The sequence below is a fragment of the Arctopsyche grandis genome, chromosome 5 (assembly GCF_051622035.1).
Source record: "Arctopsyche grandis isolate Sample6627 chromosome 5, ASM5162203v2, whole genome shotgun sequence".
NCBI lineage: Eukaryota > Metazoa > Arthropoda > Insecta > Trichoptera > Hydropsychidae > Arctopsyche > Arctopsyche grandis.
The window spans coordinates 31,944,648-31,972,289 of record NC_135359.1 but is presented as its reverse complement, the minus strand read 5'-3'; the positions used below and the strand labels follow the sequence as shown (position 1 = coordinate 31,972,289).

At 34.5% G+C, this 27,642-nt stretch overlaps 2 protein-coding genes across 3 annotated transcripts in view; both read left to right on the top strand.

Annotated features, from left to right (window-relative positions):
* Positions 1–27,642, top strand: part of LOC143912008 (uncharacterized) — a 439,734-nt gene that overhangs the window by 294,578 nt on the left and 117,514 nt on the right. The window lies entirely within an intron of this gene.
* Top3beta (DNA topoisomerase 3-beta) lies at positions 1,469–18,846 on the top strand. Of its 2 annotated transcripts, XM_077431458.1 has the most exons (14): positions 1,469–1,684; positions 1,798–2,087; positions 4,045–4,264; positions 12,412–12,658; positions 12,736–12,936; positions 13,013–13,149; positions 13,222–13,409; positions 15,631–15,903; positions 15,978–16,232; positions 16,303–16,490; positions 16,604–16,759; positions 18,024–18,201; positions 18,280–18,349; positions 18,380–18,429. In XM_077431458.1, exons 1-14 carry the CDS (start codon positions 1,594–1,596, stop codon positions 18,427–18,429), a joined length of 2,544 nt encoding a protein of 847 aa, XP_077287584.1. In that variant the 5' UTR covers positions 1,469–1,593. The 2 variants fall into 2 exon arrangements, with proteins under 2 accessions (XP_077287584.1, XP_077287583.1); XM_077431457.1 differs by having other exon boundaries at positions 18,280–18,846.

Sequence of the window (27,642 nt, the reverse complement as noted above, 5' to 3'; positions counted from 1 at the left end):
TTGAGCAACGCGTAGCTGGGCTGGTGAGATCACGTTCTGGAAGATTCCGACGGGGTCGAGGTCTTCCTTCGTGTTCGATGTTTGATGCGTAGTTGCATAGCTCCTTGGGATTTCCCGTGTACTCGTGATTGCGTATCTGGAGCGAGTCGAATCGCCTTTATGGGTAAGCTGGATGAAGTATTTCGGCCACGGCTAACTTTCGTGTACGAGAAGAGGACACGATGATGTTGTGGCGGCTCGCTTATACGACATGGTCGAGTTTGGTTGCCTTCCTGCGAGTGGGAACCAACTCGGCTGGGTTCGGAGAGCCACTACTCACTCTGCCTATAGCTGTCATATAATAAACACGTGCATTAATATGCCAGTCGTCTCATTCGTTCATCCCCATAACTGGTGACCCCCGACATCGAGCCACGCAGCCTCGATCAATTTCAACATGCCGCTCATCCCTGCCTCGCCGAGCCAGGCGGGAAAGCTACCCGCCGCGCCGCCATCGCCATCGACACAGCACGTCGCGGCCCGCGGGTGACAATAAACGAGCAGACACGGCTACCTACCTACCTACCTACCTACCTACCGACTGGAGTCCAGCCACAACGTCGATGACAGGTGCTTAAAAAAATGGGGGAGCGAATGAGACGACGATCTTGACAGCTGGATGTGGAGTCATGCGCGATCCAGTACACATAGAACGGTCATCCAGCACCACAAGATTCATCACACACCACCTCAGCACCATCATCATCATCATCATCAAGGCCCCGTCCGTCCCCACGAGCGTCGTCACGCCGAGACGGGCGGTAGCGCTACAACACCTCCACGAGCCACAACGACTCACAGTCCAGCTCGGAGTATCATCAACCACATCGATGCCCCTGCCGCCCCCGCCGCCCCACCAACCGACATCAGCCTCGGAAGAGCGGCGCCGGCGCAGCATCGCATCGGCGCGACCATCGGACCAGCCACCGTCCTGCTCGCGACGTCACCGCCCTCGAATGTACCGACCATTCAGGGCGGTACACCTACACAGCGGATGACCCACGTCAACAATTTTTCTCTCCTCACTCAATAATTTTTTTTCTCTTTGTGTAAATATAATTTTTTTCTTATGTAAAATTTGTTTCTTTGTAATTTTGGTATCGCTGATGCTGGGGGGGAGTGATGTGGCGGCTCGCTTATACGACATGGTCGAGTTTGGTTGCCTTCCTGCGAGTGGGAACCAACTCGGCTGGGTTCGGAGAGCCACTACTCACTCTGCCTTTAGCTGTCATATAATAAACACGTGCATTAACATGCCAGTCGTCTCATTCGTTCATCCTCCATAATGTCATTTGTACAGATTAAGTTCGATGAGGGAAATAGGTGATATTACAAGTCGTGCTATATCTCTACAGCGTCTTGGGTAGTACCGAATCCGCCCAAACTTGGGCACTTGAATCAAAAAATATAAACTACAATGGTTGTACTTAGTGATGTTACGGCGTGCGATCTCAGTAGCTGTCAAAGTTGTCGGCTTGATGCCGGTAGTGGTGGTTCGTCGAAGCGAGTGCCGGTAGAGTGGAGTAGCGTGGAGTAGCGTGGAGTAGCTCCACGATGAGGTCGGCGCTGATGGTGGCCGAGAAACCCTCGCTGGCCGCAGCTTTGGCTACCATCTTATCGGACGGACGAGCCATCACCAACAAGAGTAACCACACCTCACCTCACCTCACCTCACCTCACCTCACCTCACTTCACCTCACTTCACCTCACCACACCACTTATCCTTATCACACTCATCGAACTCGTTGAACATTGCAGGCTCGAATTCGTCGTGTGCCGTTCACGAGTGGACCGGCACGTTCAAGAGCGAATCGGTCAGGTTCAAGATGAGCTCGGTGTGCGGTCACGTGATGAGCCTGGACTTCCCAGGCAAGTTCAACAACTGGGACCGCGTCGACCCCGTCACCCTCTTCGAGTGCCCCACCGAGAAGAAGGAGGCCGTGCCTCGTATGAGGATACCCGCCTTTCTCTCGCAGGAGGCTCGCAATTGCGACTTTTTGATTTTGTGGTTGGATTGCGACAAGGAAGGGGAGAATATATGCTTCGAAGTTAGTTGGATATTTTTATGCCATTTCTACTACTATTATTTATTTTATTTATTTTATTTATTTTATTTATTTTATTCTAAACAGACCATTGTGGCATAACAGGAATTCCTAAAGCGCCACAATGGTCAAAAACATAACAAAAAAAAAAACAAAATAACAATTAAACACAAATCAATACACAACGAAAATAATACACCCATCAATTATACATAAAAAAAAAACATTTGAACATAAACATAAATACATCCATACATAAACATAAAAAACAGCATTTAATAATAACAGATAAAGTAAAAATATCAAATAAAAAAATATATAGCATAAGGAATGCCTTGCACCTACAGGCAGTTTCAATAAATATGTAAGAAACAACTACAAATACAAAACATCCCCGTAGGCCCAAATGGAAGAGAGTTAATCAAAATTTCACTCATAAATCACAATCAATCATGAAAACAATGATGAGCGCAGACTACCAGATAAATGGGCTAGAGTAATTTCCGACAATTTACGTTCACTAAGGTGGAAAATATCACATTCAGTCTCGGCAGCAACGATTTCATTAAGAGGTCGAATAGCTCTTGGAATAGGAGCCATTCGAAAAAGGACTTATAAACAAATATTATATATTCATATTTGTTTATTATATATTCATAATAATAAACAAAGCATTTAAATCTCTTGGATTCCTACTCCGCTCAACAAAACCCTTTGCCCGCGGCAATAAATATAGCGAACAAGCCCTGTACGCGGCACCTTTTTCGCGAATTTGGCAATCGAGTTTTCGACCTTAAATACAGATTTTAATATTTACTCAAGTAACCAGATATGTTAATTAACACATAAATTATTATTTTAAACAATATAATACATAATATATCTCGTTGTTTTGGATTAATTGTCAAATAATCATTCTACATAATTGTATGAAGACGTGACGTCACATAAACGAGGTTTCAGTATGGTTCCACAAAAAACTAATTTTTGACTGGTATATATTCATTTTAAGCAAATTGAATAGATGGCATTCAACTCTCAGTAATATATTCAACCAATTTTGAACCTTAAAACAGTTGAAATAGGCGCATATAAGCCTCAAAATTCCGTGCAAAGTTCAGAAATTCTATGGAAGACAGTCGCGCTACAGACTTGTCGCTCAAAGCTTCCATAGAAGACGGCCGCGGCCAAACTGTTAATGATCCTTATGTACTTAAATTACTTTATTTTTCCTTTGTAAGGTCTCACTTTGAATTTGCCTCAATTATCTGGTCACCTTTTTATTTATCCCGTATTAATTGTATTGAGAAAGTCCAACTTAAATTTATTAAATCCTTACGCTACCCTTTTCCTACATATACCCATTGTACTGTTCCTGATAGTTTAAAAATCCTATCTTTTAACAATCTTTCTGTCAGGCGACGACTAACTGATGCTACATTCTTCTTTAAGCTCATAAATGGTTTCCTTGATTGTTCTGATTTACTGAATAAGGTTGATTTCAAGATCCCAGTTAGGTATTCTAGACACGTTGCACTCTTTTCACATAATAATTCCCAAAAATATTCTTATCTGCAGCGTGTTTATCGTATGTTTAACGGGGAGTTGAATGACGTTGATCTATTCGGTATTTCCTTACATCAATTCAGGACTGCCATCAGGAGAGTTTTAATTGATTAATCCATTTCTATTTCTATTATATATATTCTTTATCAAATTATATTATATCACATTATGTTTAATTATGCATTGTCTTATTTAGTCATATTTTAGTTTTTATTATTTTCTTTTTCATTTGTTTGTCAATATGTACTATGTAGATATATTATGTATTTTGTAAAAATCTATAATTGGGGCTCAGATGTTATTTTGCTATATTTATTCTTTATTTTTATGAATTTCTACATCTGAGGCCTGTGATTTTTCAATAAATAAATAATAATTTAATGGTGCTTTGCAGGTGATGTCGGCTGTTGAATCGTCGATCAACGGTGATGTCTATTCTCCGTCGGTCACGTTCAGGGCAAAGTTTTCCGCCATCACTGATAAAGATATAAAAGCGGCGATGGTTAATTTGGGTCGCCCCAATGAGAATGAGGCCAGAAGTGTTGATGCGAGACAAGAGTTAGATTTGAGAATCGGCTGTGCATTCACCAGATTTCAAACTAAATTCTTTCAAGGTCGAATAAACACACATTTTATTCATACAGTGGCGGATACAGAAAAAACTCAAGGGGGGGCGCCGTTAAAGATATCTTGAGCTACCTTTACTTTTATCGTAATAAAAAAATAATCAAGTCACATGCAAAGTCTAAGAAAGTTTTATTTAAACTGATTATTCTTATATATGTATAAGACAATGCCATCTTATGATATAAAAAAGCTACAATTGTGGTTCTCATCCTTATGATGAATTCTCTGCGCCTATTCTGCCTGGCAAATTGGATAATTACATCGTCAATAAGTCGATCCTCCTTCATTGTCGACCTCAGCCATGTCTTTGTACGCCACAATGTTGAAAAACTTCTTTCTACTGTAGCAATAGATACAGGTAGACAAGCAAATATTTTGTACAGCGTGTGCAAAGTAGGATAGTCAGATCTAGGACAAACAGACAAGGCTTGCATAACAGAATCAGGATCATTAAGGGGGTATTCTAGTCTAGAGGGACGAATTTTGGGCGTTTTTTAAAATTCAATAAAACAAAAAAAAACTAACAACATTTTTGATATGCATTTTTTTATTATATGTTTATTAATATTTTAATAATAAATAACAAAAATGAAAAAAAAAAAAAACATTAAAAATTGAAAAAATTACAGGCTTTTTAAGTGGGGGAGGTAAAAAAAAGGGTGCCTCCATCTTGACACGATTCCAACCCTTCTAGTCATCCGAAAAAAAAAAAAAAAAAAAAAAAGATTCTTTATTAATAAGAGTGTCGCTATGGTCCGTACGGTTACACGACAATTGGTGCAAGGACAAAATGTTCAACGACAAAATGTACCCGAAAATTAGTGCACTGACAAAATGTACCCGCGACAAAATGTACCCGCGACAAAATGTACCCGCGACAAAATGTTTAAGCGACAAAATGTTCAAAAATGTTCAAAATGTTCAACCGTATCCAATATTTACGTATTTAAATTGAAAAAAAAACTTTCCGAGCGTATGAACTGCAGATTACATTGCATTAGTTTATATGGCAGGGCTTCTCAACCGTCTCCAAAATTTTCTTTATTTCAAATGAATAATTTACTTTTTATCGTACACATCGCGGGCGTTATTAAATTAGTATAAATGACAGGGGTTCCCAACCGTATCCAATATTTACGTATTTAAATTGAAAAAAAAAAACTTTCCGAGCGTATGAACTGCAGATTACATTGCATTAGTTTATATGGCAGGGCTTCTCAACCGTCTCCAAAATTTTCTTTATTTCAAATGAATAATTTACTTTTTATCGTACACATCGCGGGCGTTATTAAATTAGTATAAATGACAGGGGTTCTCAACCGTATCCAATATTTACGTATTTAAATTGAAAAAAAAAACTTTCCGAGCGTATGAACTGCAGATTACATTGCATTAGTTTATATGGCAGGGCTTCTCAACCGTAATATAAAATCTTATAATGAAAATAAATAAATAAAAGCCAAAATTACAAATCTTTTCTTCATATGAAATAAGTTGTATTCAGTTGAAAACAAAACAAAAATCATTTAAACATAATATGAGCATACAAAATAGATAAAGAAAAAAGATCATCATTTGACATGTATTTTTAAAATCATTTTTAAATTTATTACTTAATTTTTTAATAATATTTATTTTAATAAATAAACAATATTCAATTAAAATAATACATCATTAATTGTAAGATTAAAAGTGATCTGCTCTCAAATAATGGAATCATCATAGTTCGAACTGTTGAAATGCACATGTCATTAAATTTAAAACATTAAAACACAAAATTTATCAATTTTCAGATTAAAACAATAATTGTTAAATTAAAAATTTAAAATACCTAACATCAGTGACAAATTTAGTTATAATATAATTGCTTATCAACAGCTACCGCTGCATAAAAAAATATTGATGTCATTTAAAAAATTTGAGTATATTATGACTTAATTTATACATTCTTAAATAATAAGAAATAAATAAGCAAAAAGTTGTGCATTTGATGGAATATCGATAATAAGAGGAAGCTTTTATAAAAAAAAGATACAAAAAATGTACTAAAAGGAAATAAAAATATTGTATATAATATTAAAAAATCCATAATTAGTAAGATTAAAAAATGGTATGACAGTATTTAAATAATGTAGATACATACATACATATGTACATTAAAAGGAATTTAATATTTTTCATATTAAATAAGTTTAGTTTAGTTTTAAAATACAAGGATTTAAAATTAATAACTAAATATAATATACATAAGTATGTGACTAGATATATAAACTAGAACCCTGTTTGCCCTTGACTTGACTGCTGCGAGAAAAATATCCTGTGTACGCACCTGAAAATGAATGTTATATATTATTTTATATACAAAATTTTAACGAAATAATATTTTAGAATAAAAACTAACGTGTTTAAAAATTATACGATATTCCTCTTAGGTATGTCTCCAAACTTTGTCGATTAGCCCAATTGGCTGTCACGTTTTTTATCCTCTCTGCCAATTGTACGTATTTCGGCCGCTGTTGTCTTCCCATAACTCCGGAGTTTAGTTCTTCTACTAACTTCTCGGTCTCGGCTTGGAGACCTTGAAGGGCTTTCAAAAATTTCCAGAGGTTTGGAAATTGGGCTCCAATTGTATAGCCAACTTTCATATGGAAGCCTTCTACTTCGTTATCTGTTTTTCCATAATTATGTATTATTCGGTCTCGAACATTCCATATGTCTATGGAAGCTACCCGAGGTTCACGCCTTACATTCGCTATGATTTTCCCAATATAATTTACCTCAAAATAAATGAGGAAATCATCGACCTTTTGTTGGATTTCTCGCTCTTGTTCCAATAGCCAAGGGTTAAGAATTTGGAGGAGTTCCTCCCAGCTTTCGACTACATTTTCTGGAGGAACGAATGCTAAAGCCAACACCATTTTAAATTTAATTGAATTTTCCTGATTATCATAAAACTCCGTTAATCCCAATTCCTGTATTTTCCTACAGATACTTTGTGACAGATGGAAAAAACAACCCGTTACTTGCGCATTTGGCCATTGGTTTTGAACGGCATTGATGGCTGCCCTCTCGAAATCCATCATTACCCTATTAGGTTCCCAATCTTGAATATACATTTTTAATTGACTAAAGAGTCTATTGTATGTGGTTCCACTTTTATCTGGAAGCAGACAAAATATTAAGGGAACCGCCTTCCCCGGCTTTTGGTCAGTGCCCTCCAGTCGCGTGCCATGTATAGAATATAGCTGCGTGAATAGTGGTGGAGCAGTTTTGAATGTACCGTCCATTAGTATGCTCTGGCAACTTTTTAAAAATTCTAAATTCTTTCTCGTTGTGAACATTAAAATTCTTTCTTCAGAACCAGAGCCTGAATCCCAAAATAAAAATTGCTCCGGTGTAGTTGTGCTACCTGTTATTTGATACTCTGTAGGTACATCTATGTCGCTCCTTGTTATTGGCAGAGGAAGTGGTACTTGTGCTTTATTCCTCTGCCTTTGTACATTTCTCTTCAAATGATTTATCGAAGGCAATCTTGCCTTGGCTACATCAGTCGCTGCCATTAACGATCTTTGCACTATGCTAGTGGTGGTGCTGGCACCGATAGCGTTCGATGCCGCTTGCTGCATAAAGCCTTGAATTTGGCGTATCTCACGCCTTAGCCTATCGGGCAAGTGGCTGTGCTCCTTAGTTTGCCGAAACTCGCGTCTGTTAGATTTTGTGATTGCACGTCCATTGCATATTTTTCGGTTTTCGCAAACCCAATACTCCGTTTCAGTATCTATACCCGATCGATGACGCGTGTAGCAGAATCCATCGCATATTAATAAAACTCCATTCTTTTGCGTCCTTTCAAATGTCATATCCTGCATCTATATAAAGAAATAAATAAATTATAAATAATTTTACTAACTAGAGAAATTATAATATAATTATTATTTCACTTTAAGGCCGATCGAGCCCATTTTTGGCAAATATCGCGCGCACCTACGAGTTGCGCTATTTTATTATTTTTTCCCTCGTAGATAATCTACAATAATAACCAAGATTTTTGACAAAATGAAAAATAGATATCCTTCTTATTGTTTTTTTTTTAGGTTTTAAAAATGAATCTATAATTGAAATAATGAACGCTAAACATAACTTAAATTTATAAGTTTGGCTTTAGTTAAATTAGGCTTTACTGTGAAGCTATTTACGAGTTCGTCGATCTGTAACATCTCGCTGATAGTGGAGTGGTTAACATTGACCATGTTTACATATGTATACATATGTATATGTACAATGATACGCCGTTTCAGACACAAGTGAAAAAGAACAACATCGCCTTTGAATAATTTTTCACCAAAAAACGATGTGATAAAATGAGCTGCTTGGTTTTTGACACTCGAAATTCATAGCTTTGTTATAAAAAATTGTGCAATCTTTTAAAACAATGCATCTGTACCAAATCTAAAATCAAACAATATAGATTAATAGGCGATTAAATTTAATAAAACCAAATAGAACCTTACCTTAACATTTTAATTCATACGTTCTTCTCTCGCCTTTACTCTTCTTTGAATTGGGCGACTTCATGTTTTCGTTTTTTGGAGCAGCTCTTTTTCCCCTTTTATATAATTATATAGTTCAATGCACGACATTTTATAATACATACACTTTTTTATAACACGCTTTTCACTGTGTCAATATAATGCGAATTGCGCTCATCTGTTCAGTGAGCTTTATGTAATTAATGAGAACACACGTTCAACATAGGCATTTTGCGGTGGGATGGTGAACAAGTATTGTTAACTTGATAACCTTATTAGAACTTTATAATACCAGAGAAATTATAAATTTATTACATAGATATATGTATATTTTTCTATAATAAATGTGATCGAGCTTATCAACTGTGAAAAGCTAAAAATTATTATTCTAATGCTACAAACCGAAGTTGAAGAGGACATTGAAGAGATTTCGAACCCACCATTTGCCTATTGTCCTAGGGTTTTACGCAAAGAAAAAAATGCATTCAATAGCCTCTAACATGAGGGTAGTAAAATTTTATAACCCATTTGTCTTTTTACATATTTTCGTCCATTTGTGTAGACAATTCATCTGTCAATCATAGAACTAATTTCAAAATATATTATTGTTTTGCCATCTCTATTCAACGCGCGTGATTTTTTTTACATTTACATTTTAATTGCATTTTACATCAATCGTGTGTCTTTTACATGTCAAAATGAAATTTTGTATGCAACTCTAACGCATAATAGTTAGTTGTAAATGATGCAATATTAATGTGAAACATAAAGGAAGTATGTAAAAATAATTTTAGCTGGGGATTAAGGAACCCGTTGCCCAAAAAAAAAAGGTTGACTATTGTAAATTTCTAATGTCTGCCTTTTTTACATACCTCCTTTTTTCTCCAATACAATGTCCGATTCATACATTTGTTTTTTGTTAAACACTAAGTAAAATCTCTCCATCATAAATCCTAATAGTCGTAATTCGAGACTTGATTGTAAAATAATACATTAAATTTATCTAAATTAATATTTGATATTCTTGCCTTATAATTGTATAATGAAATATTAAGTTTAAAAAAAACTTTCATTTTACATATAGCTTGCGAATGTACACTAGAAGACTTATTTGCAGAAGAAATAAAATAATTGCATTTTTAAACAAAATTTTGGAAAAAAATTATGTGAATTTGATTTAGAGACGCCGTAAAGGTCACATTCAATGTTAGAACTCGAAGTACACGTGACCGCTGGCTGGGAACTGTTTTATCAAAATAAAACGTGGCGATCAACGTTTATTTATTTATATATTATCTTAGCTATCAAGCTAATTTTAAAATTACTTAACTCTAAAATTTATAATTATCTTATATGTACTGTCCCTCACAGAGGTCTTCGGTGTTAAACTAATTCAATGACATACGCTTAAAAACTAGATACGGTTGGGAACCCCTGTCATTTATACTAATTTAATAACGCCCGCGATGTGTACGATAAAAAGTAAATTATTCATTTGAAATAAAGTAAATTTTGGAGACGGTTGAGAAGCCCTGCCATATAAACTAATGCAATGTAATCTGCAGTTCATACGCTCGGAAAGTTTTTTTTTTCAATTTAAATACGTAAATATTGGATACGGTTGAGAACCCCTGTCATTTATACTAATTTAATAACGCCCGCGATGTGTACGATAAAAAGTAAATTATTCATTTGAAATAAAGTAAATTTTGGAGACGGTTGAGAAGCCCTGCCATATAAACTAATGAAATGTAATCTGCAGTTCATACGCTCGGAAAGTTTTTTTTTTTCAATTTAAATACGTAAATATTGGATACGGTTGAGAACCCCTGTCATTTATACTAATTTAATAACGCCCGCGATGTGTACGATAAAAAGTAAATTATTCATTTGAAATAAAGAAAATTTTGGAGACGGTTGAGAAGCCCTGCCATATAAACTAATGCAATGTAATCTAGAGTTCATACGCTCGGAAAGTTTTTTTTTTCAATTTTAATACGTAAATATTGGATACGGTTGAGAACCCCTGTCATTTATACTAATTCAATGACATCTTAAAATGATATTCAATGAGTCACAATGACATTCGCTTAAAATGTAATTGTTCAATTTAAATAAGTATATGTTGGTACGGTTGAGAACACCTTTAATTTATAATAATTTAATAACATCCGCGATCTATACGATAAAAAGTACCATATACATCGATAAATATAATACAATAAAAAGTTACTTTTGCCATTAAAATAGGATAATTTAGGATTTTTGAACATTTTGTCGCGGGTACATTTTGTCGCGGGTACATTTTGTCGCGGGTACATTTTGTCGCGGGTACATTTTGTCAGTGCACTAATTTTCGGGTACATTTTGTCGTTGAACATTTTGTCCTTGCACCAATTGTCGCGTCCCCGGTCCGTACCTCGGAAAAAAATAAAAAAATTTTTTTCGCGAGATGGCAACTGTTTGAAAAAAAAAGTCATATTTTGGCCTTTTTTTTCAAAGTTTTGAATTTTTTTAAAAATATTAAAAAACAATATTTTGACATAATTCTGGTACCGACCATAGAGGGATATATAAAAAAGATCCACACCAAATTTTAAGTTAATTGGTCCATTAGAACTTGAGATATCATGTCAAACTCGTTGGAAAAAGTAGTTTCGAGAAAAACGCGTTTAAAGTTTCGGGTAACGTTACGCGCCGGTTGGATGCTACGTCACTAAAACAGCTATATCTCCGAAAATAATTTGAATTTTGAAAAATCTTCTTAAGGACATATTTTTAAAGGTTTAAACTTTGAAAATATGAAACAAAAAAAAAATCGATATTTTCAAATTTCTAGACTGGAATACCCGCTTAAGGGCGTTTATGCTCATTTGCTTGTATTGAAGAATCTCTCCCATTAGTCTCTTTTTAATCACAAAGGGTGATTCTTCTTCAAAGAACGATAGTTCAGTTAAGCACTGATTCAATGTATGTATGTGCCAGATAATTATCGGCATGTTTCAGTAGTTGTGAGGGCAAAAGTATGTTGAATTTTAAATGATAAATATTTTCTTCATCAAAACGTTCTCTCATGTCAGTTGGAACATGGTCCAGTGTTGGAATAAAAACAGTTCTTTTCCAATATGTCATAGCATCATCATTATGATCGCAGTTTTCCCCGTGTCTTTGTCTGCCTGTAAGACGAGGAACACTCATCTCCACGTCTAACTCTTCCATAACTGCCTTCGCCTCTTCAACAATACGAGCAAAGTGGCTATCAGCGTTAGCTCTCATGCCCTCATACACCTTGAGCGTCGAAGCTAATTTTGCTTTTGCCATCGCGACGTCCATGCTAGGATTTTGCTGACGTGATAATAAACTCGCAATTAGAGAGAGCTCAAAGGAGAATATTGGCTTTGGCAGCCGTTATTCTATCCCTCCAACACTGTATCTCTTCAAGAACTTTGCAAACTGTTCCGAGATCAGCTGCGAATTGAATAATAGCATCATGTCGCTCAACCCATCTCGTTTGACATAGCGTGCGGGCTGGCGGCTCCGCATATGTATCCGCCACTGTATTCATATATGATCATATGTTTAAACATTAACGAATTCTTATATAGGTCGATATGGAGATTTGGACGCATCTCTGATCTCATATGGTCCTTGTCAAACGCCAACGTTGGGATTTTGCGTGCAGCGTCACGACGATATCCAAACGTTTAAACCGGAACTGTATTGGGTAGTCGGTGTGACCGTGCGCACTCTCGAAGGTCGGGAACTGCCGCTGGATTGGAAACGAGTACGATGCTTCGAAAAAGACGTCGCCAACATGTTTCTGGCCGGCATTAAGGAACACACTGAAGCTGTGTACGCATCTCAATCAAAACAATATTTGCTTCAATTTTGTATCTTTGTATTATTGTTTATTTTTTCGTTGATTTTAGAATCACCGATATATCGTCGAAGGAGAAGGCAAAGCCTCGTCCGAGTGCTTTGAACACTGTCGAGTTGATGAGGGTCGCTTCTGCCGGTCTCGGTATGGGTCCGCATCATGCAATGCAGATCGCCGAAAAGTTGTATATTCAAGGTTATATTTCGTACCCTCGTACGGAGACTACGAGTTATTCGGAGAATTTTGATCTGATGTTTGTTTTTTTATAATGTTGATTTTATTCGGTATGCTTTTTGTCTGGGTGTATTTTGATGTGATGACTTTTGTAGAGGTTCTTTGAAGCTGCAGCAGAACTCCGCTAAGTGGGGTGCCGATGTCAGGCAGCTGTTGGCTGATGGTATTAACAAGCCGAAGAAAGGTCACGATGCCGGTGATCATCCTCCGATCACTCCGATGAAACCTGCGTGTTAGTATAATATGCTGATGAATACTCGCCGTTTTTTGGATGCAATTTTTAATACTGTTGTTGTTTTGTTAGTGGAATCCGACTTGGATAATGATTCTTGGAGGCTTTACGACTACATTACGAGACATTTCATAGCGACTTTGTCGAAGGATTGTACGTATTTGTCTACTACGTTGACGTTCAAAGTCGGCATGGAAATATTTACGTACACTGGAAATACTCTGTTGGATCCTGGTTATACTGGAGTCATGCATTGGCAGGTTTGTTCAAACATCATCTGTAATCTAGTTTCAAAATTATCACCATCTTCTTTAATTTTGGACGTATTAGATACATATGTACGACTCAAATAATCATCTGATTGTAATACAGTAACGGGCATTGAAATCGCATCACCTCCCTCACCGAAGTGGGGTATGCAAGTGCCCCAATTTTTACGTTTTTCGTAATAACTATGTGGTTTTCAAAGCTATACACGGCTATATACAGAATGAACTACAAGAAATTTGTTTTAATAGATTTTGCATGTTTTAAAAAAGGGGTACATCGTAAAAAAATACATTTATACATTTCTACGTTCCAAAGTATGATTTAAAGTCGATAGCGATAAGTCATGTTTTTGACTGTTCGCTTGCATATTCTTGTTGATCGATGAATCAATGCGAGAGAAAGAGACAGCTTTATATTTTCGTAAGCTATTGTTTTCGTCGCTTTTGGCGCGAGGCTATTGAGTCGTGCAGTCGCCTGTTGGCCTTGCCTATGTGCGTTTGCGTGTTGATGCTTGTCGTTATAGTCAAAAACATGCTATAGGACTAAAACTTTTTTATGTTGATGTATAAAATGATTAATAAGATATATATTGAACCTATTTGTATTGAGAAAAGCTGTATTTTGATGAAAAAAAATCTGGGGTCTTATTCGACCCCGGTTCGGGACACTCGTTCGATCTCGACGCTCTGTCCTTCAAAGGTTAGATTAAGACGAGATAAGAATTAAAAAAAACCATGTACAATAGGGTTTTTTTTATCTATTTCAAATTTTTAACTAAAATAATATTATAGTATATGTATATTTTTCTATGAATTAAAATACAAAGGTAATTGACTTAAGACAATAATAAATAACAATCTAATATTTAGTAGACCTTCCTTTTGCTTATATGAAGGCCTCAACACAGCATGGACAGTACGATTATTTTAGCATTTCGTCCGAAATTTCTGCAAACCATACAGTTTCAATAGTTTTTTAACTCATCATTTGTCCCATGGTGTTGTTTTTGTACCCTTTGCTTTATGATGGCCCATAAATTTTCGTGTAAGTCTGGACTAATGCTTGCCAATGTAGTGACGAATACTGACTTTCTCTTTGTATTCCTTTGTGTGTATAAAAAATAGCGGTGCAAACTTAATAAAATGTTATTATACTTGTTTGATGGTATCAATCACTTATTTTAAATACAATAAATACCCTTTTTGCCCGATGACAAGGTGTAATCGTCCAGGAATATGAAGTCGGTAGACTTCGAAAGATGTTGCTCAATGGAAGGCGGTAAACATGTTTCCAAAATTTTTTCATAGTCTTCATTGTGTCATTGACAAAATGGAGTGCTGTCATGCCGTAATACGAAAAACATCCCCATATCATTTGGCCATATCATCTGCCCGGTTTTTAATTGTTCTCGTAACACACTGATCACCGAAACGTTCATTTGGCTATCTCCTCACCCAGTTTATTTCATCGGAATCCCAAAGATTAAACTTGCTCTCGTCAGTTAACATTACATTCTCCCAATTCTCCAAATTTTGTGAAAGTTTTCCCAATCAAACCGTTTTTTTTCCGAATAACTGCCGTTATTAAAGGGCTTTTATGCTGGTCGTCGTGCACAAAGTCCTGCTTGTCGAAGTCGTCTCCTTATAATTTCGATGATGATGTATTTTCCAGTCCTTTGTCTAAATTCTCCTCTAATATCCTGGGCAGTTTTGAAGCGATCGCTTAAACACGAACGTTTTATCATCCGATCTCTTTGGGGGGTTGTTTTTTTACGCCAAAACTACCTGGCTTGCGATTTATGGATCCCGTTTCTCGATAATTTTTGAGGACACTTGCTACACTTGTAACGTAATTTTTCGTCTGGACTATTCTCTTGAAGAGAGCGAAATTATTTGCCATTTTTTCGCCACGTCAAGTTTGACAAAATCTGACATGTTAATGAAAATCGTAGTCACTCACTCGAAATTTGCACAAGAACTTCATAGAATACCTCAAAATATTCGAAATACTATCTTTTTGATTAAAAAAAAAAAAGAGTATTTTAGAAAGTAGGGGACTTATACTGAGAAATTCCGAGAATTCAAAATATTTAGAGGTGATGCGATTTCAATGCCCGGTACTATATATGTGTGTAATGAAGGTGATAATTTTGTCATTCGTAATACAGTTAATGAATTATCTTTGTATGCCGATAATATGAATTCATTATAGGCTTTCGGCAAAAACGAATATATTCCGGATTTGAAACTAGACGAAGCCATTTCCATTCATGATAGTAGACTTGTCGAATGTCAAACTTCACCACCCGACTACTTGACGGAATCGGAGCTGATCACTCTAATGGAGAAGCACGGAATCGGTACTGACGCATCGATCCCAGTTCACATCAATAACATTTGCCAACGGAACTACGTCACTGTTGGTGGAGGAAGAAAGCTCACACCCACCACACTGGGTATAGTCTTAGTGCATGGATATCAAAAGGTACTATAAAAATATACATGGATGCATATTTTCAATAGTCGATAGTTTGTTTTATACGAGTGGTTAATCTTCAGATCGATCCCGAGTTGGTTTTGCCGACGATGCGTTCGGCAGTTGAGGAACAGTTGAATCTGATTTCTTGCGGTGAAGCCGATTTTAAGGCCGTGCTCCGTCACACTACCGAGATCTTCCGCAGGAAGTTCCAGTACTTTGTTCTGAACATCGAAGCTATGGATCAACTGTTCGAAGTGTCGTTTTCACCGTTGAGCTCGAGCGGTAAGGCTCATTCCAGGTGTGGAAAGTGCAGGCGGTATATGAAGTATATCCAGGTGTATATTGTGTGTTTGTATTTGATCGTAGTTAAGTTTGAGTTTGTTTTGAATGCGCTTTGTGTTTTAGGCTAAGCCGGCACGTTTGCATTGCTCGCATTGTGATGAGACTTATAGCTTGCCGCAGAACGGTACCGTGAGGATCTACAAGGAGTTGAAATGCCCGTTGGATGACTTTGAATTGTTGTCGTGGTCTGCCGGAACGAAGGGACGTAGTTTTCCGTTCTGTCCGTACTGCTTTAATCATCCTCCTTTCAGGTATTATAATTTTAATTACACTTTTCAGATTGGAATAGTCTTAAAGTAGATGTTTTTTATTTTCAATGTGTCTGATCTTTTTTTGATGTGATTTGATTATAAATAATTTCCAGAGATATGAAGAAAGGATTCGGATGCAACTCGTGTACACATCCGACTTGCGGTCACAGCGTGAACTCTTTAGGAGTATCGTCATGCGTCGAATGTCCTACCGGAGTCTTGGCTCTCGACCCCAGCGCGGCTCCCAAATGGAAACTCGGCTGCAACAGGCACGTATACAAATCAAACAGTCTCATGGCCGATGAGCTCAAACTCATTCTCACCGTACGAATGAGATTTCGAGCGCATAAACTTTCGGCCTATACCATAAGACAGATATAGGTGTTACTAGTGTCGAGTAGTCGCTACTAATGTATAATACTGTTGACATTTTGTATTTGGATTCACTGTATATGTATATTTAGATGTTGTTGGGGACAATTTAAATGTGCATTCTATAAAACACATGTGGATTTATCGTAAGCATTGCATAAGATTTGTGTGAATTAAAAAATATATCATTTAAAAATATAAATGAAAATTTAAGAATATTTTCTAATATAAATATGTATTAAAGAAAAGAATATGAATCTTATATATAAAGCCGAAATGGCGTCTGTAATTCGTTTCCGATTGGTTTTATCGTCAAAGTCGTTTCTGATTGGCTGGATTGGTCAAAGCGTTTGTGATTGGTCGGTCGTTAAATAATAGTATTTTCTTTTAATTCAAATAAATTAATATTTTTTTCATGGTTTTCATTTCATTTCTATTTCCTGAGCGAAGCGGGGTAGCATCACTAGTATATTATAAAACAAAAGAACACAAAAAAATTGTTTCTTTAATATAATATTTTTACACTTAAAAAATAAGTCTAAAACTCTGATCTAAAAATTTGATCTATGAAAAACTAAGAATCATTGTTTTAATCGAATTTTCGCGAATTTAAGGTCAGCATTTTAATACTTTTACAACAAAAAAAAATATAAAGCAACCTAAAATGAATGAAATGTGCATTAACGCATCCTATATGCGCATCTCGTATATATTCTCTCGAGCATTATAATGACCAAGCACCATATTTTTCATTTATCATTTCATGTTTTTTAACTGCCCACTTTTTAATTGTTAAATAATCGAATAATTTTTTTATTTCATAATAATACAAATAAAATGTAATATTTTTTATGTAACAAAAATATATTTATTTATAGTTGATCCGCTGTAGGAAGACACTTAGGAAAGACGCACATGCTGTCCCTTACACCGCTTCTCGACTAATAACATTGCGTGCAGACAATAGAACATTGTACGTGCGAAATGCCATTGATCGAGATAGGGTAAAAGGGACAGCAAGTACGTTTTAAATAAGCGGATGGATTATAATGCGCGATTTCTTTTATTCTAATGCACAAATGATTCGAACTAAGGAGCAAAGCTATTTTTTTTATAAATGCACAGTTAAATCGTAGCTAACGTTTTGATGCATTTTTATAGATGTGATGTTATTATTCAACTCTTCGAAGAGGCGACTAAAGTGACCGTGGAGGAGGCGTCTTGTGAATGCGGCGCTCAAATGGTTTCCGTCGAGTACAAGCAAGATCGTACCAAGTTGCCTAAAGGACAAGCCGAGATGACTGGATGTGTGTTTTGCGAACCCGCTTTCAGTTCACTTGTTAGTTATTGTTGTTGTTTTTTAATTAATTTTCAGTTTGTTTCGGTCAGTTTTGTAAGATTTCTGTTTTGTTTTCAGGTCGAGAAGCAGCGAGCTGTTGCTGCTCGGGTCGGTGGAGCTCCGTCGCGAGGACGCGGAGGTGGATCTCGCGGTGGAAGGGCTCGTCATAAACATAAAGCCAAACCGCCCAAGGATAAGATGGCTCAGTTGGCTGCTTATTTTGTATAATATTTATTACATATGTATGTTTACCGAGGCACTATGGACATCCTTGTCTTTTGACTAGCGGTGAATGTGAATCTCAACTTTCAAGGCATTCGAAGTAAAAAGTAAACAAGTCAGAATTCAAGCGCGGAGCAGCTTTATAAATTACTATTAAATAATAATATGTATCGGATAATCGTACTAAACAGTCATTGTTGAATTATTGACCGTTGGCGTGAAGCTCCATAGTGCTTCCATAAACTTAATTGAGTATATAATAATTAATGTATGTTGCAATTCTTTCTTCAGTACTGTCTAGTGATATGCAAATCATAAGGATTGATCATATGCATTGTATTATTTTATTTATATGTAGCTTTCGAATGAGATTAATATATGTATAATAGTATATTGTATGAATATATACGTCTTGTGAACATTTTTGGTGTTTTAATTTTGACCATTACACATAAATATGTATATGTAATATTCAAGAATAGCTGTCGCAATGACTACTTACATATATAGGTAGGAATCAGTGGCAGCTCGTCTATATGGACTGCGAGGCTGCAGCCTCCCAGTATAGTAAATATGCATGATATTTTGTTGTCCATGTGGGCTGCGGGCTGCAGCCCTCCTAGTATAGTACATGTACATGCTATTTTTGTTTGCATTTAGTCATTGGTATCAGAGAAATGGAATAATAACACTGTTCGACAAATGAGAACTTTTTTTTTGGTTCAGAGACGAGATATGACTTATCTTATAGATCTATGCCCAGTGAACACGAATCTGGTAATAAAAAATGTTGATTGGCTCGAGATTCGGAGATATATGTGTTTTTTTAAATCGCGCGATTTTTCTATATGTTGTGTTGTTAGGTTGTTAGATTTTTCTATATCGAGGTTTCGGAGGAGAAAACTGGAGAATACGAAACCTCGATTTTGTCGATTTAAAATACGTATTATCTGGTCGAAGCGCAACTGTCGCATTCACTCAATATATACATCATCATCATCATCATTTACAGCCATTCGCCATCCACTGCTGGATGAAGGCCTTTCCAACACGCTTCCACTCGTCTCTGTTTTGCGCAACTCTCATCCATCTCATTTCGCACATTTTCCTAATTTCGTTCACCCATCTTCCTTGCGGTCTTCCTTTTACTCTTTTGCCTTCTCTCGGGTACCATTCAAGTACTTCTTTTGTCCACCTTTCGTCCATCCTCCTAGCTACGTGACCCGCCCATTGCCATTTCAATCTCTTCACTCTATCCACTATGTCCACTACCCTTGTCATGCTTCTCACCCACGTGTTCCGCTTTCTGTCTTTCCTCGTTATGCCAAGCATACAGCGTTCCATACTTCTTTGAGTGCATTGGATTTTATTTAGCATCTTGGCGTTCAGTGTCCAAGTTTCACATCCATACGTCATCACTGGCAAAACGCATTGATCAAAGATCCTTTTTTTCAGGCAGAGTGGCATTTTTGATTTAAAAACACCATTCATCCGTCCAAATGCACTCCATCCTAATTTCATACGTCTCTTTATCTCTTCATCTTTACTACCAGACATATCAATTATTTGACCTAAATATAAATAATTATTTACTACTTCTACTGGTTTATCATCTAATGGGATGCTATCAGGCATGCAATAACTATTGAACATTAGTTTGGTCTTATCTACTTTAATTTTTAATCCTACTTTTCTACTCTCCCTGTCCAGCTGTGTTAGTCTGATAAGTAGGTCAGCTGAATCACGAGCTACTAAAACTATATCGTCTGCGAACCGAAGGTGACTCAAGAAGCGACCATTGATGCTTACTCCGGCTGTGTCCCAATCCAAGTTCCTGAAAACTCCCTCAAGCACCGCATTGAATAACTTGGGCGAGATTGTATCTCCTTGTCTTACTCCTTTTCCTATGCTAAATCTATCTATACCTGAAAAAATTTTAACCGAAGCTGTGGCATTCTTATATATTGCAGCTAACAGTCCCACATAGGGTTCCGGCACCTCCTGTGTTTGTAGAGCGTTCAGTACTGCATTATGGCTAACTGTATCGAAGGCTTTCTCATAATCGACGAAACCTAGGCACAATGGCCGTTGATATTCGTTGGCGCGCTCGATTAGTTCGCCAACTACTTGGAGGTGGTCTATTGTGATGAAATTTGCCCTAAACCCTGCCTGCTCTATAGGTTGGTTCTCGTCGAGGATATTCTTCAGCATTTCTGTAATAACCTTCGTGAAGAGCTTGTAGACCGCTGAAAGTAAACTAATGGGTCGGTGGTTCTTGATATCAATTTTGTCGCCTTTTTTGTGTATTAAAATGATAGTTGCGTTATTCCATCCTTCTGGTATAGCTTGGTTCTGGATGCATTTGCCGAAAAGCCTAGCTAAGATATTAATTAGGGGGGGGGGCCGCCACATTTTAGTAAGTCAATGATTAATATATATATATATATATATATATATATATATATATATATATATATATATATATATATATATATATTGTCGCATTCACTCAATATATATATCGAAGAAAGGAACGGCAACAAAATTAAGGTTTCGGGTATACAGCCCTCTTAATATTGTCCGTTTCTCATTTTTTTTCCTCGTTTGCTTCGGTAAAATTTTGTTTAATAAACAGACATCTTCGTATAGAAGGTCAACATTGCATATAATATTACATAATTTGGTTAATTCTGCAATTGAAGAATCTGCAATCGATTTTCATGTTTGGTTTAAGGACAAGACTTTAATGAATTGAAATGTGTTACTTTTGAAGTCAAACCATTTCCATTTACATACATCTTTGTACATATACAAAGTCGGGATTTTCAGAGGCAATGCGGGACTTGGGATTTGTCTGTTGAACTCGGGACAGTCCCACTCAAATAGGGACGTCTGGCAACCCTGCTCCGAACTCAAAACCCCCTCATCTCTATTTTATCTCGTCATTTTAAACCCCTTCAAAATACACAATTCCGTATCCTGATTTCAAATTGCTGTTGTTAATAGTAATAATAAATTTTTGAAATGAAACAAAAGACTGGGACAAAAATGGGATAAAACATTAAAACAAACTTTTTTTTGTATAATTTTTAATTTAATTGCATATGGTTCCGCTGTTCATGCATATATATATATATATATATATATATATATATATATATATATATATATATATATATATATATATATATACATATATATTTGGGATATTTAAAATGAACATATCAAATGTTTTCAAAATTATAAACTTTTGAAATCGTCACACTCAATAATAAAAATACAATTACACATAATATAATACATTCACAAACAATATCGGTCAAAAATGATATACATATATTGAGTAAAAATCATTCCAAAACGAAACAGAAATTGCCGTTTAAATGCTATTTCAATGATAAATATTCACAATATAGTAATTTACAGTGATGTTGTCTATGTATTTATATATAATTTAATAACATAAAAGCAATTGGAAAGGAATTGTAACATGTATATAATAATAATATAATATATGTATGTATGTATGTAGAGGCACATGGATGTGTAAAAAATTATTTACCCTAAAAAATATGTCAACGTTGCGTTTGCTGGCTGCTCGTCTTTGAAAAAACATCGTTTGCCGTAATAAATGGTAGTTAGAATATGTGAACGTTATTATTATTTAAGATAAACACTTCAATTATGCTGACACACAAATATATTAGGTAAAAATACATAGTTTTGATAATTTTTTATGATATTTCCACAGTGTAGTTAGAAAATTGGTACTGTATTTTTTCAGGATACTTTTTACAGCACTTTCTTTAATTTCGTGTTTAAATTAGATTTATTTAGTGCTTGTAAATATTCGAGACGGAGTTCAAACAAAATATGTATGTAGGTTGGTTTGAATGAGAATATCTTAAGTTGGCAGGCCTGTGGCGTCGCCTTGCGCGTCACTCGCTGGGTCGAGCCTGAAGCGAAGACATTAAACGAGTTGCGTAAAGACTTTGACTTTGAATATCCTCCCGCACACATTCATGGATCCCATATGTATAACACATGTTTGCAGTTATAAATAACAAAAATATAAATAATAAAACCAATTGTTGTTTGAAAGTATTCAAATATAACGACTATATGTATGTATGTGACTAGGCTAAATCTAATTTGGTGGATTATTATATTTTGGATCAATTTTTTGAATTATTATATGACGGCGCGTAACAAACTCGACTATAATGTACAATTTGCAAAACTTTCATGATTTAGATTTAATTTATTTAAAGTTATTATTCATTTACAATCTATATATTTTGTTAATGACATTGAATTTGTGTCCCATTATTTCGTGTTAAATATGTATGTAACAATTTTTTTTCATTTCAAAATTATGCGTGTTCACTTTGCATTGGTGTATCGGACGCGTAACAAAGTTTGAGGGACGCTCTATTAATTATTATGTACTATTGTCATGGGCTATGTACAATGACGCTTTAAGACTATGTATTTTTTTTTTATTTAAATCTTTTCTCATACAAATTTGTGTAGAAAAAATATTTAACGTTTGAAAAAGTTACTACTTATTGTTGGTATACAGGGCGTTCGAATTCTCGAAACCGATCTGCTAAAATTTAATTCATTCCATTTGTAATTTCTCTAAATGCGTGCTATTTTTTTCGACAATACACTCCCGAAAATGTTTCACTAATCATACAGTAGTAATATAATCATTATTTTAATAATGATAGTCGGAGTATCACAGCATTTTCTTCTACTCGAATTCTTGATGTTTTTATTTAATTTTTCACTACTTTGAACATATTTGGCCTAGATTATACTGATTTTGTTGTGTATAAATGAAGTAAAATGCATAAATACATACAGATTTTAGGCGACAGCAAATTTAAAAGCATTTTGAAGTGCTTAATTGTATTGAAAACTAACCGAGTTGCCCAATGTTGCTTCGAAAGTTGAAACTTGGAATGAAAAGTAAATAACATTCAGTATATAACCTATAAGTGAAGTAAAAATATACATATATGAAAGCCTATAATATAAATTTTATAAGATACAGTGTGAAAACGATAAAATTATAGGTTTTTAACCCTTTGAATGCTGACCAACGCCGATCGGCGTTTTGCCGACAAGTTCATGGGTCTGAAAAACGCTGATAGGTGTTGTATTTTGAGCATGTACAAATTAAACAAGAATACTACCGGCTAAGCCTTTCCAGGTAGCATTGAAAAATCACTCATCCTAACAGTTTTCACATACAGCACATTCGAATTACCAAGATAAGGTAAATGGAAGAGTAGATCCAAACCAAAAGAAAAATATTTAAAAACCGCACATTTTAAAAAATAGTTTTTTAAAAACGAATAGAGATAAAATATCTAGGTATAAAATTAAAGACTACACAAACGTCACCCAGATTTAAAATATTCGAACTTCAAACGCGTCTTAAACGATATTTTATCTCTATCGTAATGGCGGAAGATCCATTTACTTATGATCCATTTACATTTGACCAAAATGAGCAATATGGCAAAGTATGAAAACGATCGGATAAGAGTTAAATTTTCCTCTGAATTGTAATCGTAAGTGAAACGTAAAGGAGGTTTGTAAAAATGCATTGAACATGGGTCGTGTAATCAGTGTCAATGTTTATAAAGACTGGTTTACACCAGAATTTCTGAATTTATAACCATAGCAGAATTATCCGATGGAAATTCGTAACTGCTGAGTAATATAGATTGAGGCTTGGAATTTAGATTGTGAGCATTACATTTTAACAACAATGAAGAAGATGGAACTATGTAGTTTTGGAAAAATACATTCATTAATAGACTTGTTTTGTTTATTTTATATTGTTGCAAGATATATTAGAGAGTCTATAAACACATCTTTACAAAACTCGAAATCCTCGGCGGTAGTTATCTAGGGTTTGTTTGAATTAGCTACAATTTTTATACGTGCTTTTTATTGGATTTCTAAATAATTCTAGTTGGAAATGTTGACGAAATTTTCAGCGTGGCGGGCTTTCAACAGAAAAGACGTCAGCAATCAAAGGGTTAAACAATTAAAATCTGGAAAGACGAGTGGGTGGCGGAAAGTCAAATATACATATAAGTCTATCAAACGTCACCGTCTTTAAAAACTTCACAAACTTAGACGTGTTTATTACGATTATTTTTCACCATCGAACTATCAAAATCGATTGAAATATCCATCGTTGACTAATCCGCGCAAAATGGCAGTTTCAAAACAGTAGGAACTTCAGCTCATTTTGCGAAGTGAAACATAAAAGAGCCTTTTAATAATATAATAAAAATAAGACTATTTCAGAAAATTTTGTAGCGTACAATTAAAGTTTGCGTACAATAAGATAGTATACCAAATTTAATGGTTCTAATTTGAAAACTATAGATTTGCATATGGCACTCATCTTTATTTATAGAGTAGAAGAAAATACAGACCTTGGCAATTTTATTCTTAGGTAAATTAGTGTGAATCTTGTGTACCCATAAATGTGATCTTTTTCACTACATATGTATGATTATATTTTTAATTTACAGACCAAAATGACATAGACATAGATTGACCAATTATTGTCATGTTGATTTATTGAATGATTAATTACAGTTTTTTATTATTATTTTTAAAAGGCTCTTCTATATTTCACTTCGCTTATTGGTTTGACAACATATTATATTATTATATATCCTATATTCTTCCGATCGTTTTGAAATTTTGCCATTTTGCGCGGTTTGGTCAATAATTGATGTTCAAATCAATTCCGCCAATACAATGGTGAAAAATAATCTTAATAGACACGTTTGAAAATGCTACAATTTTGACCATTTTGACGTCTTATGGTAGGTAGCCTTATATATTGCCTTTTCGCCACTCTCTCGTTTTGTCAAATTGTTTTTTATTTAATTGCTTTAACGCCTATGACTTTTTCTTTTTCACACTATATCTTATAAAATTTGCATTATAGGTTCTCATTATTAGTTCAAAAGTACTTTTAAATCTACTGTCGCCTTTGAGTTTGATTTAAAAAATAAAAGCATAGTATAATTGTCGTCTAGGGAAACATTTTGTGTTTGTTGTAGTTCTTAAATCAAGTTGACATACTTTCAAAGATAAACATCATGTGTTCATCTTGTAAAATGTTAATAAAATAACAATTTTGTTTTATTTTACTTTTTTCTCATTTTCATATATAAAATTACCGAATAACAAATTATAATCTAAACAATCCAACGTTACGTTAAATTTTAACATGTACATTATATGTACAAAAACTAATCAAGCGATCAATACAAATGGCAATGTTGTGCTAAACTTACAGTAATGATTTATTTTTTTTTTTTTATATTTAGTAATAATAATAATAATAATAATAATAATAATAATAATAATAATAATAATAATATATATAATATTTCAATATGCATCTTCTAAACTAATCTCACTGAGGTCAAATATTAACATCTGCTTCACGCTATGATCATGTAAGCACATAATAAAATAATAATATAATAATAATACGTTACGAGTAATTTTTTTCAAATGGCAACATTGCAAATTACTTTACAACGGCACACGAAAATAATGAAATAAATTAATGGAACAGTCGTTGATGAGTTTTGTGCATGTTGAGAGATATGTATTGTTAGAATATTTAATAAAATGAAACATATTTGATGTTAATGATGCGGTTGTGTTGATATTTTTTTAATAATAATAAAAAAATAATATGTCTTTTTTCGAATTTGAATATTATTATTGGTTATGTATAATAATGGTATTATAATATTGTATAATACATGTACAAGGCGAATCAACAATTATCCGCAATGCTGTTTCGTTTCCATTTCTATTGGCAGGATTGTCGTTTTCTGTTTTGTCACTGATCTATGTGATAAAACAGAAATGATGGTGCAAAAATGCAACAGATTGAATTGAGGATAATCATCGATTCGTCCTAGTGACATTCGATAAATAATGGCAATTTGTTGAGTTCAAAGTATAATTAAATCATATTTTAATACAAATATACACAGTTCAGTTGAAATGTCATGGAAACAGTGTATATGTATATGTTGTACATTAAAACTGCCATCATTTATAAAAAAAATCCTCACCCAATATAACAACAGTGAAACGTCAAATTTGTATTGTTTATATATATTTATATATATATATATATATATATATATATATATATATATATATATATATATATATATATATATATATATATATATATATATATATATATATATATATATATATATATATATAGAGTTTGACTCTTAATTATTAATGTATAAATATAAATACATCATATTGTTATGTCATTGAGGAGAATAACAATGTCTCAAGGTACGGTTTCGGATTAATCTCATCCACGTGCAATAATATCAAACGCTGCTATATTGGGTACATAATTGTTAAGGGCGCGATCACACAGCGAGGGATGCGGTATGCTGTACGTGGGATATATAGCTGTAAGCTCCGTCCGAAGGGTCGAATTGGTATATATCACCGTCAAGTTAGTATAAACAATTCTATAGAATTTCAACGAGACCGCTCCAATGAATAGACGATCCCATGTACATATATACCGTACGATACCGCGTATACGAAATATTTTTTTTGTATGTTTAAAACTATCTAAAAAAAAATATCCCACGTACAGCATACCGCATCCCTCGCTGTGTGATCGCGCCTAAATAATGTGGATGTTCGGTGAGCCCTTTGTACAATAATAGTTTTGCTGAATATTTGCACGGTGAGGTTGTATCGAATCGGTACCATCGTTCGACTTATGGTGATTATTACACAATATAATTTTGTCCCTTAAAATATATCTTTTAAATATTTGAGCCACCGAAACATGATTAACTATTTAAAGCTCTTAGTTTTTTTGGGGAATGACTCGAGTATAATCATTTAGTATATAATATAAATATATATATACATACGTATATATGAATTTAGCCGACAAAGAAAAAGTTCTAACTATGTATGTATAATAATAACTTTTTGTATAAGTTTATTTTTAATATCAAGATTCATTTCCCTTTCATTTTTTTTTTGTTAGAAATATATTAATAATAAATTCGAATTTTTTTCCTTGAAATGTAATATAATGTACAGTACTATATTCAATAAGATTAAATGTTAAATTAAATGTTACTTGTTTATTTTTTTTTTTAAATTCAT